The 13,418-nt window shown below is 51.1% G+C and overlaps 1 protein-coding gene across 7 annotated transcripts in view; it reads left to right on the top strand.

Annotated features, from left to right (window-relative positions):
- The window catches only part of ATP11C (ATPase phospholipid transporting 11C (ATP11C blood group)), a 52,589-nt gene that overhangs the window by 20,563 nt on the left and 18,608 nt on the right, over positions 1-13,418 (top strand). For all 7 annotated transcript variants that reach the window (XR_012055899.1, XR_012055898.1, XR_012055897.1 and 4 more), the window contains exons 4-18: positions 1,299-1,379; positions 2,339-2,446; positions 3,030-3,158; positions 4,792-4,895; positions 5,504-5,554; positions 6,381-6,445; positions 6,957-7,038; positions 7,405-7,555; positions 8,347-8,544; positions 9,428-9,589; positions 9,684-9,841; positions 10,668-10,739; positions 11,601-11,674; positions 12,311-12,414; positions 12,945-13,126. Coding sequence is in view for 1 of the 7 variants with exons in the window: in XM_032748333.3 (XP_032604224.3) it covers positions 1,299-1,379; positions 2,339-2,446; positions 3,030-3,158; positions 4,792-4,895; positions 5,504-5,554; positions 6,381-6,445; positions 6,957-7,038; positions 7,405-7,555; positions 8,347-8,544; positions 9,428-9,589; positions 9,684-9,841; positions 10,668-10,739; positions 11,601-11,674; positions 12,311-12,414; positions 12,945-13,126 (1,721 nt within the window). In the remaining 6 variants the exon portion in view is untranslated. The remainder of the gene's footprint in view (positions 1-1,298; positions 1,380-2,338; positions 2,447-3,029; positions 3,159-4,791; positions 4,896-5,503; positions 5,555-6,380; positions 6,446-6,956; positions 7,039-7,404; positions 7,556-8,346; positions 8,545-9,427; positions 9,590-9,683; positions 9,842-10,667; positions 10,740-11,600; positions 11,675-12,310; positions 12,415-12,944; positions 13,127-13,418) is intronic.

Raw genomic sequence — 13,418 nt, 5'->3', positions numbered from 1 at the left:
TCCTAGATCTGTGAGGACAGAAATTGTGCCTTTTTCAAATATAAATACACACAACTATAACTTGTCCATGCAGAGGACACTCCTGCTGGGCAGGAGGAAGTCCTCCACTTTGGCCTTCTCAGCAGAAAGCCAGAGTTCTTCCTGGATTCCCAAAACCTGCCCAATTTTTGCAGGGTAACTTCTGGCTTAGTGGCCTAAGCTCCAGGGTACTTCAGGCCCGGGTGAGTGGCCATCACACGGTCTGTGTGCAGTGTCTCCGTGACACTTGGCACTGCCCTCACTCAGAGCTGTTCCTCCAAAGTGTGATCTCCACCAGCCTTTCTGCTGGAAACACTTTACACCCATTTGAGTGAGCCAGGGCTTTGTGTACCTGGAAGTATTTTTGGTGTTTATCTTGGTTTACCCTCCTGCTGCTTCACTCATCTGCCATTCATCTGGCTGCTTCTTGTGGTGTGTCTCTTCCACTTCAGAATCTTCTGGCTTTTCTCTCTGGGTTCAGTGGTGCAGGGAAATACAGCAGCATTTCATAGTCAAAAATGTCCACGTAGCTGATAAGAGGAGCCCTGTCCTTAACACAGCTTTTTACAGGCAGCCCGAAACAATAAATATCCAAATGCTGCTGTGATGTGAGCCTGCTGGGGAAGCACAAACAAGAGACAAAGTCCCTTTGTGGGGACACAGAGCCTTTCTGCTGAGCTGCCCTGTCCCTGCTGCTGGTGCTCCCAGCCCTCCAGGAGCAGCAGGAGAAATGAGCAGTTTGTGGTGTGTTGGTTTGGAGGGTGCAAGTGCTCCCTGCTGCTGATGAACCTGCCCTGCCCTTCTTACCCTTTGGGTCACGTCCTGGCACAGGCAGAGGACAGCAGGTTCTCCCAGCCTGGAGGTTTCTCTGGTGATCAGGGGCTTGCTCTTCCCTTGGTGTGGCTGGAGCACTGTGGTGAGCCCTGGCAGGATCCAGCTCTGCCCCAGGGCCGTGGTGCCTGCACCATGCTCTGGGCTCCAAGTCTGAGAGCTTAAAACAAAGCCTGGATTTCTGTTTTACTTAAATATTCATGTTCTGTTCTGCAGTATATTTCGTAGGTGATTTGGGCTGATGGGTGTTATTTTTAGCCTCCCAGTGTCAGTGGTTGGAGCTGACTGGTGCTGCCCTCCCTTTCGTAACCAGCCCTTCCTTCCCTTTCTCCTCTGCAGGGCTCTGACCTGCCCTCAGTGGGATAAGCATGCTTCCCCCCCCATAACCAAAGTTTTGGGTTCTCCTGCTGCCTAAAAGGCAGGGCTCAGCAATGTTTTTCTCCCTGCAGGTGATAGTGGACACCCCCACCAGCCCGGTGACCAGTGGCCTCCCGCTCTTCTTTGTCATCACTGTCACAGCTATCAAACAGGTACAGGTGTCAGTGTGGGGAGCAGATGCTCTTTGAGGCTAGAGAAACACGGATTTGGATGTGCTCAGAAGGCACCGAGGTGTGCTGGGAGGTTTGGTGCACCCTTCTTAGCGGGTGAGACGGGCACAGTGCTTTTCAAGAGTGGCTGCGTGTCGAGTGTGAATGCTGGTGCCTCCTGTTCTGGCAGTGTAAAGCATCCCTGTGCTGCTGAAAGCAGGCCATGGGGGTCAGCAGAGCTTTCTGCTGTGGGCCCGGTGTTATGTTTTTCCTCCTGTTGGAAACACTCCCCGAGTCCTTGCAGAGACGTGCTCCAAACACAGCCCACGCTCTGCTCCCGTGCTGGTAGGTGGAAAGGACAGGTTCTGTTCAGCCACTCAGCTAGTCCTGAAAACATGTAATCCTCATCTTCTTGCAGTGTTAAAAGACCTTTTGCCTCCCATCACAGGCACACATGCCATTTAAAGGTTCCTGATTGAATAATAAAAAAAGAAGTTTGATCTACGGGGGCTGGAAAGGAGAGCTAGAATAAAATCTATCTGCTTCAAATCTCAGTGCTTGTTCTTGCAGTAAAGACTGAAGGGGAAGAGTCTCATCCTGCGTTACCATAGGAAAGAGTTGCAGGCTGCTGAGTGTATTATTCATGTTATCAGTCTGTTCCTACCAAAGCTGAGAATAATAGAAATGTGTTGCAGTAGTTTGGCTGCTGGTTGCATGCCCTGCATGTAGAAAATGTTTGTGTTATTTTAATCTGTTCTGAATCTGTCAAATATGCATATGAAGGTTTTTAAAACGGATCGATTCAGTCTGAGCCACTCTGGTTGATGTTTATTCAGGCATGAAGGGGGTCTGGGGACGGTTGCCTTACCCGTGGTTTTAATGTGCCCCTCTGATCCTCACTCCTCCTTTTGCATTAGTTTCCTCACTTTGTTACGAGTTTGTTGCCCGTGTCTGTGCCTTAGGGGTACGAGGACTGGTTGAGGCACAGAGCTGACAACGAAGTGAACAAAAGCAACGTCTTTGTTGTTGAAAATGCAAAGCAAGTGCGGAAAGAGAGTGAAAAAATCAAGGTGAGTGTTAACTGAGAACCTGCAGGTGGTTCTCGCTGACAGGAACACAGAGCTGTGTGCTGAGGGGACAAGGGCAGGGGAGGAGGGGGGTCCTGGGTTAGACCTGCCCCAGCTGGCTCGCTTTCAGAGGAGATGCTCCCAGAGCTGTTCCCAGTTAAGGAGTGAAGCTGCCTTTGATTTCTTTTGAAAAAGCTGTCTCACAAAAGCTGCAGCAGGGCTGACAGGTGACAGATCTGTCAGCGTTTTGCACTTCTCCAGGACAGGCAGTCCTCCTCTGTTTCCTACTCTCCCAAGGACACCAGGAAAGTACGCTTAGCTTTGATGTTAATTTATCACACTGCACTTCAGGCAAGTACAGCCTCTTGCTCCATCAAGATTGAGCAGAGAAATACACCCTAACTGTGCCACGTAGGTGCTCTGAGTCAGTGCTAGCTGGATTGCCCCATCAGGCTGTGGAGTGATGTTTGGGGGTCTGGGCACCTCTTGGACCCCACTTTTCCTCTTGGGCTTTGAGAGAAGCTGAATCCTACTCGTCTCATAACAGCTGAGAGGACTCTTCATGTGAGTGTTTCCTTCCTCCCAGGTTGGAGACATAGTGGAAGTGAAAGCAGATGAGACCTTCCCCTGTGACTTGATATTCCTGGCCTCCAGCAGCACGGATGGGACCTGTTATGTCACCACGGCGAGCCTGGACGGCGAGTCCAACTTCAAGGTGGGGCTGGGTGGGCACTGCTGGGGTCCCTGGGCATGGCGCTGCCTGCACAGTGGGAATGCCACTGTGGATCTGGTGTTTGGGATTTGTGACCCTGCTCAGTGGGTGGTTGTTGGCTGGTGCTGGATAACCTGTGTGGGAGCTGGTGGCACAGTGCTGGTTCCACTAGTGAGGAGGAGTTGCAGCTTTGAAGTGGCTTGAGGCTGAAAATAGCTAACCATGTTAAAAGGCTATTGCTTATTTGTGTCGGGTGTGTTATATGCATGAGTTCACGTTACTTTTGCAGAGTCCTGGCTCTCACTAACTTGTGAGCCTGGAGATGAGATGCTGAGTTTCTATATCAAGCACTGTGGTGTTTTTTTCTTGGCTCGTGGATTCCTATAGGTGACTGGGAGCTGTCTCCTGTTTGGTGAGGAGGTAAAGATGAGTTTGAAGGGAGAGAGGGAATAGAAAAGCCAGGTCTGTTTGGGCAAATAGATCTAACATTAGGAACCAGGGTTTGCTGCAAAAGGAGGGTGAGGGAAGCACATCTGGGTGATCACCAGACCTCTTCTTGCAGGGATATCTGCTGCCTTCCTGGTGGGGGTTTTTCTGGTATCTGGAGCATGTCAGGTTGGGGTATGGGAAAGGTGTCTGAGTGAAACTGGAATAGAAATATAAAAGATTCTTGTCAGGGCTCTGTCTTTGAAGCACAAGTCTTTGACCATACCTTAGCTAACAGAACATGTGTTTCCTGAACGCACTGAAGGGTGTGAAGATGCTGGGATGGACTGGGAGGTGGCTCTGAAGCATCAGTCAGTAACTGCACGGTGTCCTGCTGCTGGGAGCAGTGCAGAGCCCCACGCCAGGGCTGGCTTTGGGGCTGGGCGCTGCAGGAGCAGCTTTGGCTGGTGTTTCACAGCAGCTGTGATCTGAACTGGGGATCCACGTGTGTTTGCAGCTGGCAGAGCCAGGCAGGCTGGCAGAGCAGCAGAGGAGGGGATCTCTGTGCCAGGGCTGTGCCGTGTGTGACTCCCGGGCTGTGTGGGGACGGGCTGCACACGTCAGGAGCGGAGGAAGCGCTTTAATGAATTTGTTTATGAAGATGGATTGAGGCAGCCTGCCGTGCAGCCCGCCGTGACTTGCAGCTCTGAGTGGCTCCTATAAATAGAGCCTGAAAGGCAGCGAGCAGATCCTTTGTGGGCTTCTCAGTTAATTATGAGAGATGAACCTTTGCAGCAGCAGCTGCTAAAAACAGCTCTGAGTCTGGCAGGGCTCTGCTGATCCTGGTGCTGGAGCTGGTGTCTGGCTGCCCTCAGGAGCCAGGGCAGGTGCTGAGCCCCTTCCTCTCGGGGCCAGCACAGCCTCCCCTCTGCCCCAGCCATGGCAGGTCCTGGGAAGGCTGAGGATGCTGTGCTTTGGGGGATGCCTCGCTGAGAGCCGCCCAGCTCCATGCTGTGGCTTCTCTGGGGCATTGGTGACTCCATCCTTTCTCTGAGAGATGCTTCAGCTGCTCTGTGGGAGCGTGACGAGGGCTGGGGAGAGCTGCTGGTGCTGGCAGGCGTGTGCAGGGTGGTGTTTCGGTGCTGGGGTGTGAAGCTGGGGATGGGGCTGTCTCTGGGGCGGTGCTGACGCTGCCTGTGTCCCGTGGCAGACTCACTACGCCGTGCGGGACACCACCGTGCTCTGCACTGACGAGGCCATCGACACCCTCACGGCCACCATCGAGTGTGAGCAGCCCCAGCCCGACCTCTACAAGTGAGTCTGGCCCTCCTGCCCTGCCTGTCCTGCCCTGCAGCGCCTGTGTCATCCCCCTGCAGCCCCTCAGCACCGTCCCCGGGGCTCTGCAGTCCAGCAAAGGCCATCCTCTGTGTGCCAGAGACCAGAAGGTGTCCCAAGGCACTGATAAACTGCTGGGCCTCCTCTGTATGAGCACAGCAAACGCTTCAAAGCTCAGTTCTTTGCAGAAAAGCTCCCCTGTGCAGCAGTGTGCGTGGTGCAGTGAGCTGGTTTTTGTCAGCCCAGCAGCAGGAATGGTCCATGTACCCATTTCCAGCCACTCTTACCTTCCCAGTGAGATGCACTGGGCTGGATGACTGCCAGGAGTGGGTGGTCTGTGCTGGATCCCTTGAGGGAGGTGTTGTGGGTGTGTTGTTGTCTGTACTGGGATGTGCTGGGCTGTGTGAGCACACAGGCACCCCTGAGCATGAGGAGTGTGTGGCTTCTCCTGGGCACAGCCACCCCTCTGAAACATTAAACTCTAATTCACTTGTTTCTGGGTTCGCTTCCATTCCCTGTCTGTGACTTTTCTTTTTGTTTGTAGTATAACATGTTTGTAACACAAGTTTCTCATGTTTTTGTCACAGATTTGTTGGAAGAATTATCATCTATGGAAGTAACCAAGAGCCTGTAGCCAGGTTGGTCCTGCAGCTGCCTGTTTGCCTGCCTCAGAGGGGTTGGGCATCTACAGAGAATTCAAAGATCTGAGCTTGTCCTGCCATCTTTTGGGAATATTTATTTTCTTTAACCATTCTAAAAGGAGGCCTCCCTTCTGCCATCCTGTGGTTTGTTTGAGCCCCTTTTGGGGAGCAGTGCAGGACCACATGGTAATATCCTGTCCTGCTGGCGGGGCACAGATTTACCAGGCAATGATAAAATATTGCCATTGGAAGGTAAGCAAAAACTCAAACATCAGTCAGTGTGCCACAGGAAAAGTGAGCAGGTGATGTTCATAAGCCATCCAAAACAGCTGATCTCACCAGAGCATTTGTGCCCTGGTGGGTCTGTTCACACCCTGGGAGCCACAGGGGTTCACTGGGGGTTTCAGAGAGAAATAAAAACACAAATGGGGCTGTCAGCTTTGATGGTGCCATTGGCTGCCTGGGCTGGAATGGACAGGCTTCTGGGGATTTTACCATTGCAGTTTTATGAGTACTGGAACATACTGGATCTGAGCATTTTGCAATTATTCCTCAAAAGCCTTACTGAAAATCCCCCAATAAGAATTGAATCTTGCATTTGGGATAGTATTTGTAAGATGAAATAGAAATGTATAAAACATATATAAAGAAAATATATATATAAGGAAATATATAAAGAGAAAACTCAAGCAAGGCCCCAGTTTAACACACAAATTATGTAATCATATGTAAGGAAACTTTATCTTTCTATTCTAATTCTAGTTTATAAAGTAGTTTGAATGTTCTTTGAGTGATGTAATGTTATATTTTCTTTGATGTTTAGGTCTTTAGGTCCTGAAAACCTGTTGTTGAAAGGTGCTACCCTCAAAAATACCAAGAAGATTTATGGTGAAGTTATTTTTGTTTGTTTACTTAGATAGTTCTGATAAATAATGACAAATGTGGATGTTCACTGCTAAATCTGGGGAGGGAACATACCTCTGCAGAGCCTGGCTGGGCTGCAGAGCTGCAGGAGCTGGGTGCAGAGTGGCCAGGGTGCAGAGAGGAGGCACTGGCTCTGTTGCAGGGCTGCCCAGCTGTGGCAGGACACCAGAGCCAGCCTTTCCTTTGCCCGGGGCACTGTGAGCAGGGGTTGTCCCCACTCCTCTGCTGGGAGCACTGGTGTGCAGGGTGGGCTGTGCTGGGAGCCTGATGCTCTTCCTGACTCTGGGAGATCAGGGGCTCCTGCTCTGGGGCACTGAGGGACGTTCCTCTGCAGCCTGAGAGGTTTGTGGAGTGGAGCAGCCCTTGGGTGGTGCCTCCTCCTCCAGCTGGGACTGCAGTTTGGTGTAAACACCGATGGCCCTGATGGCCCAGTGCCAGCCGGGTCCCTCAGGAGCCCTGCCTTGCTGCCCTGCAGGAGTTGCAGTCTACACTGGGATGGAAACAAAAATGGCTCTGAACTACCAAGGGAAATCTCAGAAACGCTCTGCAGTAGAAAAGTGAGTATTCAGGAAAAAAAGGGTAAAACCTGTTGGGTTTGGGTTTGTCTTTAATGGATGGTTTGTAGAGAAGTAATCCCCTAATCTGCTGCCTTTTGTTCCAGATGCTCTCTGATTGCACAGAAAAATCTGGGTATTTGATAAAGCATATCTTGCTAGAAACAGCATCATTTGGTAGCTTTTTTATTTAAAAACAAAATTAAGAAATGTTTAAATATATGAACCTGATACTGAATATCAGCAGTGTCAAAAGCACTTGTTCTGTAATTGCCTTCTTAAAAGTAAAGAAGTCTTGTTCCTGCCTATTTACATGTTTTTCTCTATAAAAACAGCTGCAAGACCTTAAAAAGGAAACCTGTTTTTCAGGTCCATCAATGCTTTCTTGATAGTGTATTTGTGCATCTTACTGGGCAAGGCCACTGTGTGCACGACTCTGAAATATGTCTGGCAGAGTAATCCATTCAATGATGAGCCTTGGTACAACGAAAAGACTAAAAAAGAGAGAGACACGTTCAAGGTAAGTGATTTGTATTTCAGCACCTCCTCCAGGTTTACTCACTCTGGCTGTTTGGTTTAATCTGATAGTGCCTGCTGCCAGCCCTGGGAGTCCTGTTTGCTCACAGAAAGTGCTGTTGTTTCCTTTGGTCTCTCCTGCTGTTTGTGTTTCTTTTGTGCCTCTCTCATGCTTGTGCACTGTGATATTTGTGTGGAACAGGGGCAAAGCATAAATAAATACTCTAGAACATGGAAATGCAGCTGATGTAACCTGGGTCCTTATCTGAACTCAGGATATATTACAGTTTGAGTAGGTAAACTTGAGCTGAGGCCATGTCAGCCAGCTTGTTAAACCTGCCCAGACGTGGGCAGTCAGGCTGAGAGTGAGTGTGGGTGTGTAGAGATCTTCACTGGATGGGTTATTGAGTTGATGGGTTGTGTACAGGGATGTCAGTGCACCATTGTACCCTTGCCACAGCCTGACTGATCTCAAGCCACCCGCTCCTTTTTTCTGGTTACTTGGGGTCAGCATGAGCCTGTAGCAGTATATTCTTGAGAGGAATCAGCTTATGAAACATTGTTTTGGTCACTGTGAAGCAGTGAGATGTGTGCCTGGTAGCTCTGCAGAAGACAGGGGGATTTTCTGTGCCAAAGGAAAATGGGATTTAGCCCTGTATCTCAGCTGTACTCATTTTCACGTTGTTTTTTCATATTTAACCTTTTCTGAGGAGCTGTCCCGAATCCCTGGGGTGTTTCTGCAAACTGTCCCTGTGTCCTGACAGGCACAGGCTGCACCTTCTCTTTCCTTTGCAGGTCCTGAGGATGTTCACGGACTTCCTGTCCTTTATGGTCCTCTTCAATTTCATTATCCCTGTCTCCATGTACGTCACAGTGGAGATGCAGAAGTTCCTGGGCTCCTTCTTCATCTCCTGGGACAAGGAGATGTTTGATGAGGAGATCCAGGAGGGAGCACTGGTGAACACCTCGGACCTGAACGAGGAGCTGGGGCAGGTCAGGACGTGCAGCGTGTGCATTTCTCTCAAAGTGGGATGAAAGTGTGGCTGGAGGTGCCCTCCCTGCAGGGAGCCCTGGCTGTGGCCATCCCTGGTGTCCCCTCGGGCCAGGGCTTCACCCAGAGCTGGGGTGGCACTTTCCATTGATGTGATTCCACTGGCTCTGCCAGCCAGATAAGGTTATAAATAGTGCATGAAAGAGCAGGAATTGGGTCACGCCAATTGTTTCCATTTTGGGGAACATGAGGCGCAGCGCTCTGCGTGTCAGGGTCCTTTGCTTTCAGTGCTTCAATTAAAAATTAAAAATCCTCTTGTCTCTTTGAGGATTAGTGACAAATGCCTGCCCAGTTGTCTCCCTGGGCATGCAGAGCACGTGCAGTGTGCTGCTGCTGCTGCTGCCTCGCTGGGGCACAGAGACAGCTCAGGCTTCCCTTTCTGCTCTGCAGCAGGAGAGATGAGTGCAGGGCACGTATAGTGCCTCCTGCTTTTGATTGTGCTTTAAAAACAATGGTAAAAATACACTTGGAGTAGCAATTAGCTGATTGAAATACAGCTCCAAGGTGAAAATCCCCAAAGGAGGCAGCAGACCTGCAGCAGCAGTTCTGTAGGCACTACGACTATAGCAAAGGACCCAAGAAAGTGAATGAGGGGAAGGTGAAGAGCCTGGAGACAGATTTTAGGTCTTCAGAAGCTGCCACCTGTGCAACAGGCTGAAAAGCAAAGCAGCAGAGTGGCAGAGCTGCAGAGTGGTGCAGTGGGGCACCTGCAGTGGGGTTGGGATAGCCAAGTGCCCTGCAGCACTGGCACAGGGGCACGGAGATGCCCCAGGCTCTGTTTTGGGGCCCCTTGCCCGGCCCCTGTGACAGTCCCCGTGCTTGCAGGTGGAGTACGTGTTCACAGACAAAACGGGCACGCTGACCGAGAACAGCATGGAGTTCATCGAGTGCTGCATCGACGGCCACAAGTACAGGGACCGTGTCTCGGAGCTGGACGGCTTCTCCCAGCCCGATGGGCCCCTCAAGTACTACGGCAGAGCTGAAAAGGTGAGGGATGTGCTGATTGATGGCTGTCAGGGCTCCTGGCTGCGGGTGGCATGCGGCTGTAACGAGCCCTCCCTCCCTCCCTTGTCCTGCCCAGAGCCGTGAGGAGCTGTTCCTGAGAGCCCTGTGCCTGTGCCACACGGTGCAGATCAAGGAGGCAGACCAGGTGGATGGGCTGGTGGCACACCCAGAGCGCAAATACACCTATATCTCCTCCTCCCCAGACGAGATCGCCTTGGTGAAAGGCGCAGAAAAGTAAGAGTGTGATGGTGTTGGCTTTTAATTCCCTCTCTGATGGGAAGGAGGGAGGTGGGGGTGATCTGAAGGTGATAAATCCCTTTCCGCTGCTCTCTGGGAAGTGTGTTGTGATACCAGTGCTGAGCCTGCAGTGCTGTGAGCCTGTGGGTTTAAGTGAGCTCCCTGCTAAAGGGATCTCTGTAAAGGATCTTCCCTGAGCAGCTCCCTGGGAAGCCATGGTTTGCATTCACTGAGAGCAGCCCCAAGGTGCTGCAGTGCCCAGGTGTGGCAGAGGCTTCTTTGCTGGGACCACATGGCTTTGTGCTTTAATCCCCTGGAAACAGAGACCAGCTACCATGTGCATATCGCAGTGAAGTTTTTTCCTTGCCATGAAGTGGCAAAATAATAGGATGGTTACTTCAGTCAGCCCCACATTTGAATCTTGCCAGAGATGCTTGAGGGCAGGCTGGGTGGGGCTTTGAGCAGCCTGTCCCTGCCCACGGGCTGGGGACTAGGTGATCTCTCCAGCCCCTGGGTTTAGATGGAGGCTCTTGCAGCTGTGTACACTTGCTCATGGCTTGTAAAGCTGCCAGAGAGCCCGTGGACCACGTCCAGAGACTCTCTGTGTGTGTGTGCTCCAGTGCCCAGGCTCTCCAGGGGATGGGAGCAGTGCCAGGACATCACAGCAGGCTCTGCATGGAGCAAACAAACATCCAGCCGTGCTCCTTAGCTCGGCTCACCCCGCTCTGCTCTGCAGTGCAGGAGGTGAAACGAGAACATTGTTATGTACAATGTGTGCCAATGGGTGTTTTCAATGCTCTTCTGTCCTTTTGTTTATTGACAGGTATGGTTTCACTTTTCTAGGACTTGAAAACAATTTCATGAAAATACGAAACCAAAAGAATGAAACTGAGATGTAAGTGCTGCTGGGGCTGCTGAGGAACAGGGCTGCTCTCCTGCACCACTCCCACCCAGCTTAATTGGGTTTGGTCACCCTGGCAAGGTCAGAGCTGTTCCTTGGGGGCAGTCAGGCCGTGCTGACCTGCCCTAAAACTCCTGTCCCATTTACAAAGCACAGCACACCAAGGTGTGGGCAAAAAGAGTCGCTTGCAAAAATCCAGGGGTGCTTTTCTGATGTCTGAATTCAGGTCCCTGAAGAGCCTGCAGTCCTTTGTTTGTATCCTTCATCTGCCCCAGGTTGTGCAGGTGGCTCCTGGGCCTCACGAGGTGGCTGCTGACCTTGTGGGCTGTGGCTGGGACTCACAGCAGGACACTGAGCCTGAACTCGTGACACAGCTCCGTTCCCTGTAACCTCTCCTTCCCCTCCCGAGCTGAGAATAGCTGGGTTTTACCCTGTGCTCACAGCTTGGAGACGTCTGTGAGTCACTGACCCAATCCCAGCACTCCCTGAAAACTTGCCCTCACAAGCCAGTTTCACTTCTTCCTTCTTGAAGAAGCTCCTTATTTACGTGGGAGCCTCAATGTGACTGCTTGTGGCACTGGTGCCCCATTCCCTGCTGAGCCCCTGCCCAGCCTGGGGGCTCGGTGCCCTGGTGGGTGCCCACACCCTCAGTGCCATGCTCAGAGCACCACAGGACTACTGGAATCTGGTTTTTCCCCTCCGTTTTCTTGTGCAGTAGCTGTAAAATTCATTCCCATGTGGCTGATGCCACTTGCAGGGTGTATTGATTTCTGCAGCTCATTGTTAGTGATTTTCTGTCTCAAATGATTGTTTTTCTATTTTTCCTGTACCGAGCTTTTTCCCCTTTCTCTGCAGGTACCAGCTTCTCCACGTGTTGAACTTCGACCCTGTCCGGCGCCGTATGAGTGTCATTGTGAGAGCCAGCACAGGTACAGCAGAGTGCTGCTGGGGCTCCCACAGCCGTGTGTCAGCTGTCAGCACAGCCTCCTTGTTTCTGCCACCCACACAAGCTGAGCTCTGAGGTTTTCTGGGCTGGTCTGACTCAATTCTGCACTGGCACTGGCTGCTGTAGAGTTCATTTTCCTTCATAGCAGCTGTTTGGGACCAGGAGCAGACCAGAGAACGAGAATGGTGACCCGTGGAGAGCTCCCTGCTTGCCTTGTTGCAGGCTGGAACAACACAGGGAAGACATGTGAGAATGTCCCCTGGGTGGGATGGGGTTTCGTGGGAATGGCAGACAACAACTGGGTCACCGTCCTTCTCCAGCACCAGTCCTGTAAGGTTTGGGACGCTGTTTTGCCCTCCCTGCAAATGTTGCCAGGGCTTACAGATACAGTGCCCAGCCTGCTGCAGAACACTTGCTCAGAGGCAGGCAGGGACACCCAGAGTCTCAGCCTGAGGTGCTTCACAGGCTGGCCAAAGGCCATTTTTGGTAGGCACTTGGGTTTCTAGCAGTTCCCTCTTTTGTCCTCCCAGACTTCCTCCCTCTGCATCACTTGCTTGCTCTTTTGTTAACTCTTTCTGCAGCTTATGAGTGCTATAAATGATTTATAATTTGCTTTTAGGAAAGTTGCTTCTCTTCTGTAAAGGAGCAGACTCCTCTATTTTTCCAAGGGTGCAGCAAGAAGAAATCCAACAAACAAAAGTCCACGTGGACCGCAATGCCATGGTGAGCACACGGATGGAATTTGGCTGGCTCCTGGGGGCAGGAAAGGCTTATTCCAAAAATAGGGATGGGACCTTGCTTTGAGGAGAAGTGTTGAAAATCTGAGTGTCCTTTCACGTTGTTTTGATGCCAGGCTTCTTTCCTTTTCTGTTTGGTTGGCTTCCACCTTTATTTGATATACTTATATGGTTCCATCACAGTTGTGTCCAAGCGTCTCCCAGGCAAGTTAAAAATAGCAGCAGCATCAGCAGCCTGGTCCCAGTCGTGGTGGGCCCAGTCCTGCTCTCCCTGCTGGCTGCATGCTCCCAGCCTGCTCCTTCTCTTGGTTTCTTTCTGCACATAAGAAGCAGAACCACGATTACTCTGTTTAAACACAGAAAATTGCTTTTTTGACACAAGCCAACAAATTATCCCTGCCCTCAGGGTCGGTACTGCCAGAAGCACTGATGGCAGACAACCCTAAAGGGAGGAGCTGTAAAAAATCTGGATTTAGGGCATTTGTCCACTTTGTTTTCTTTCCCTCCCGCTGCCAGGATGGCTACAGAACGCTCTGCGTGGCCTTCAAAGAACTGACTGAGAAGGAGTATGACAGAATTGACAGACAGCTCAATGAAGCCAAGATGGCTCTGCAGGACAGGGAGGAGAAGATGGCCAAGGTTTTTGATGACACAGAAGCAGACATGCACCTGATTGGGGCTACTGCTGTAGAAGACAGGTGAGGAGGGACTCCACCTGCCCTGTGGTTTCTCTGTGCTGTGAACTTGTGGCCTGCACTCACCGTGGTGGAGCTGAACAGCCAGGCAGATGCTGGCAGTGTCCAGGGCAATTAATTACACCATGGCACAACCCATTTCACAGTGCCCTAGTTGCTTAAATTGGCTGGTGTAGTAGGAATTGGGATTTATTAATGAAACTACAGAAATACTTGCGCTTCTGGAGAGTGAATTAAGCACAGCATTAATTTGCACATCAAAACAAATTCAATTCCACATTCAGTTATAGTAACT

This window comes from Taeniopygia guttata, chromosome 4A (genome assembly GCF_048771995.1).
Source record: "Taeniopygia guttata chromosome 4A, bTaeGut7.mat, whole genome shotgun sequence".
NCBI lineage: Eukaryota > Metazoa > Chordata > Aves > Passeriformes > Estrildidae > Taeniopygia > Taeniopygia guttata.
The sequence above is the reverse complement of the archived record's forward strand: the minus strand, read 5'-3'. Positions and strand labels throughout refer to the sequence as shown.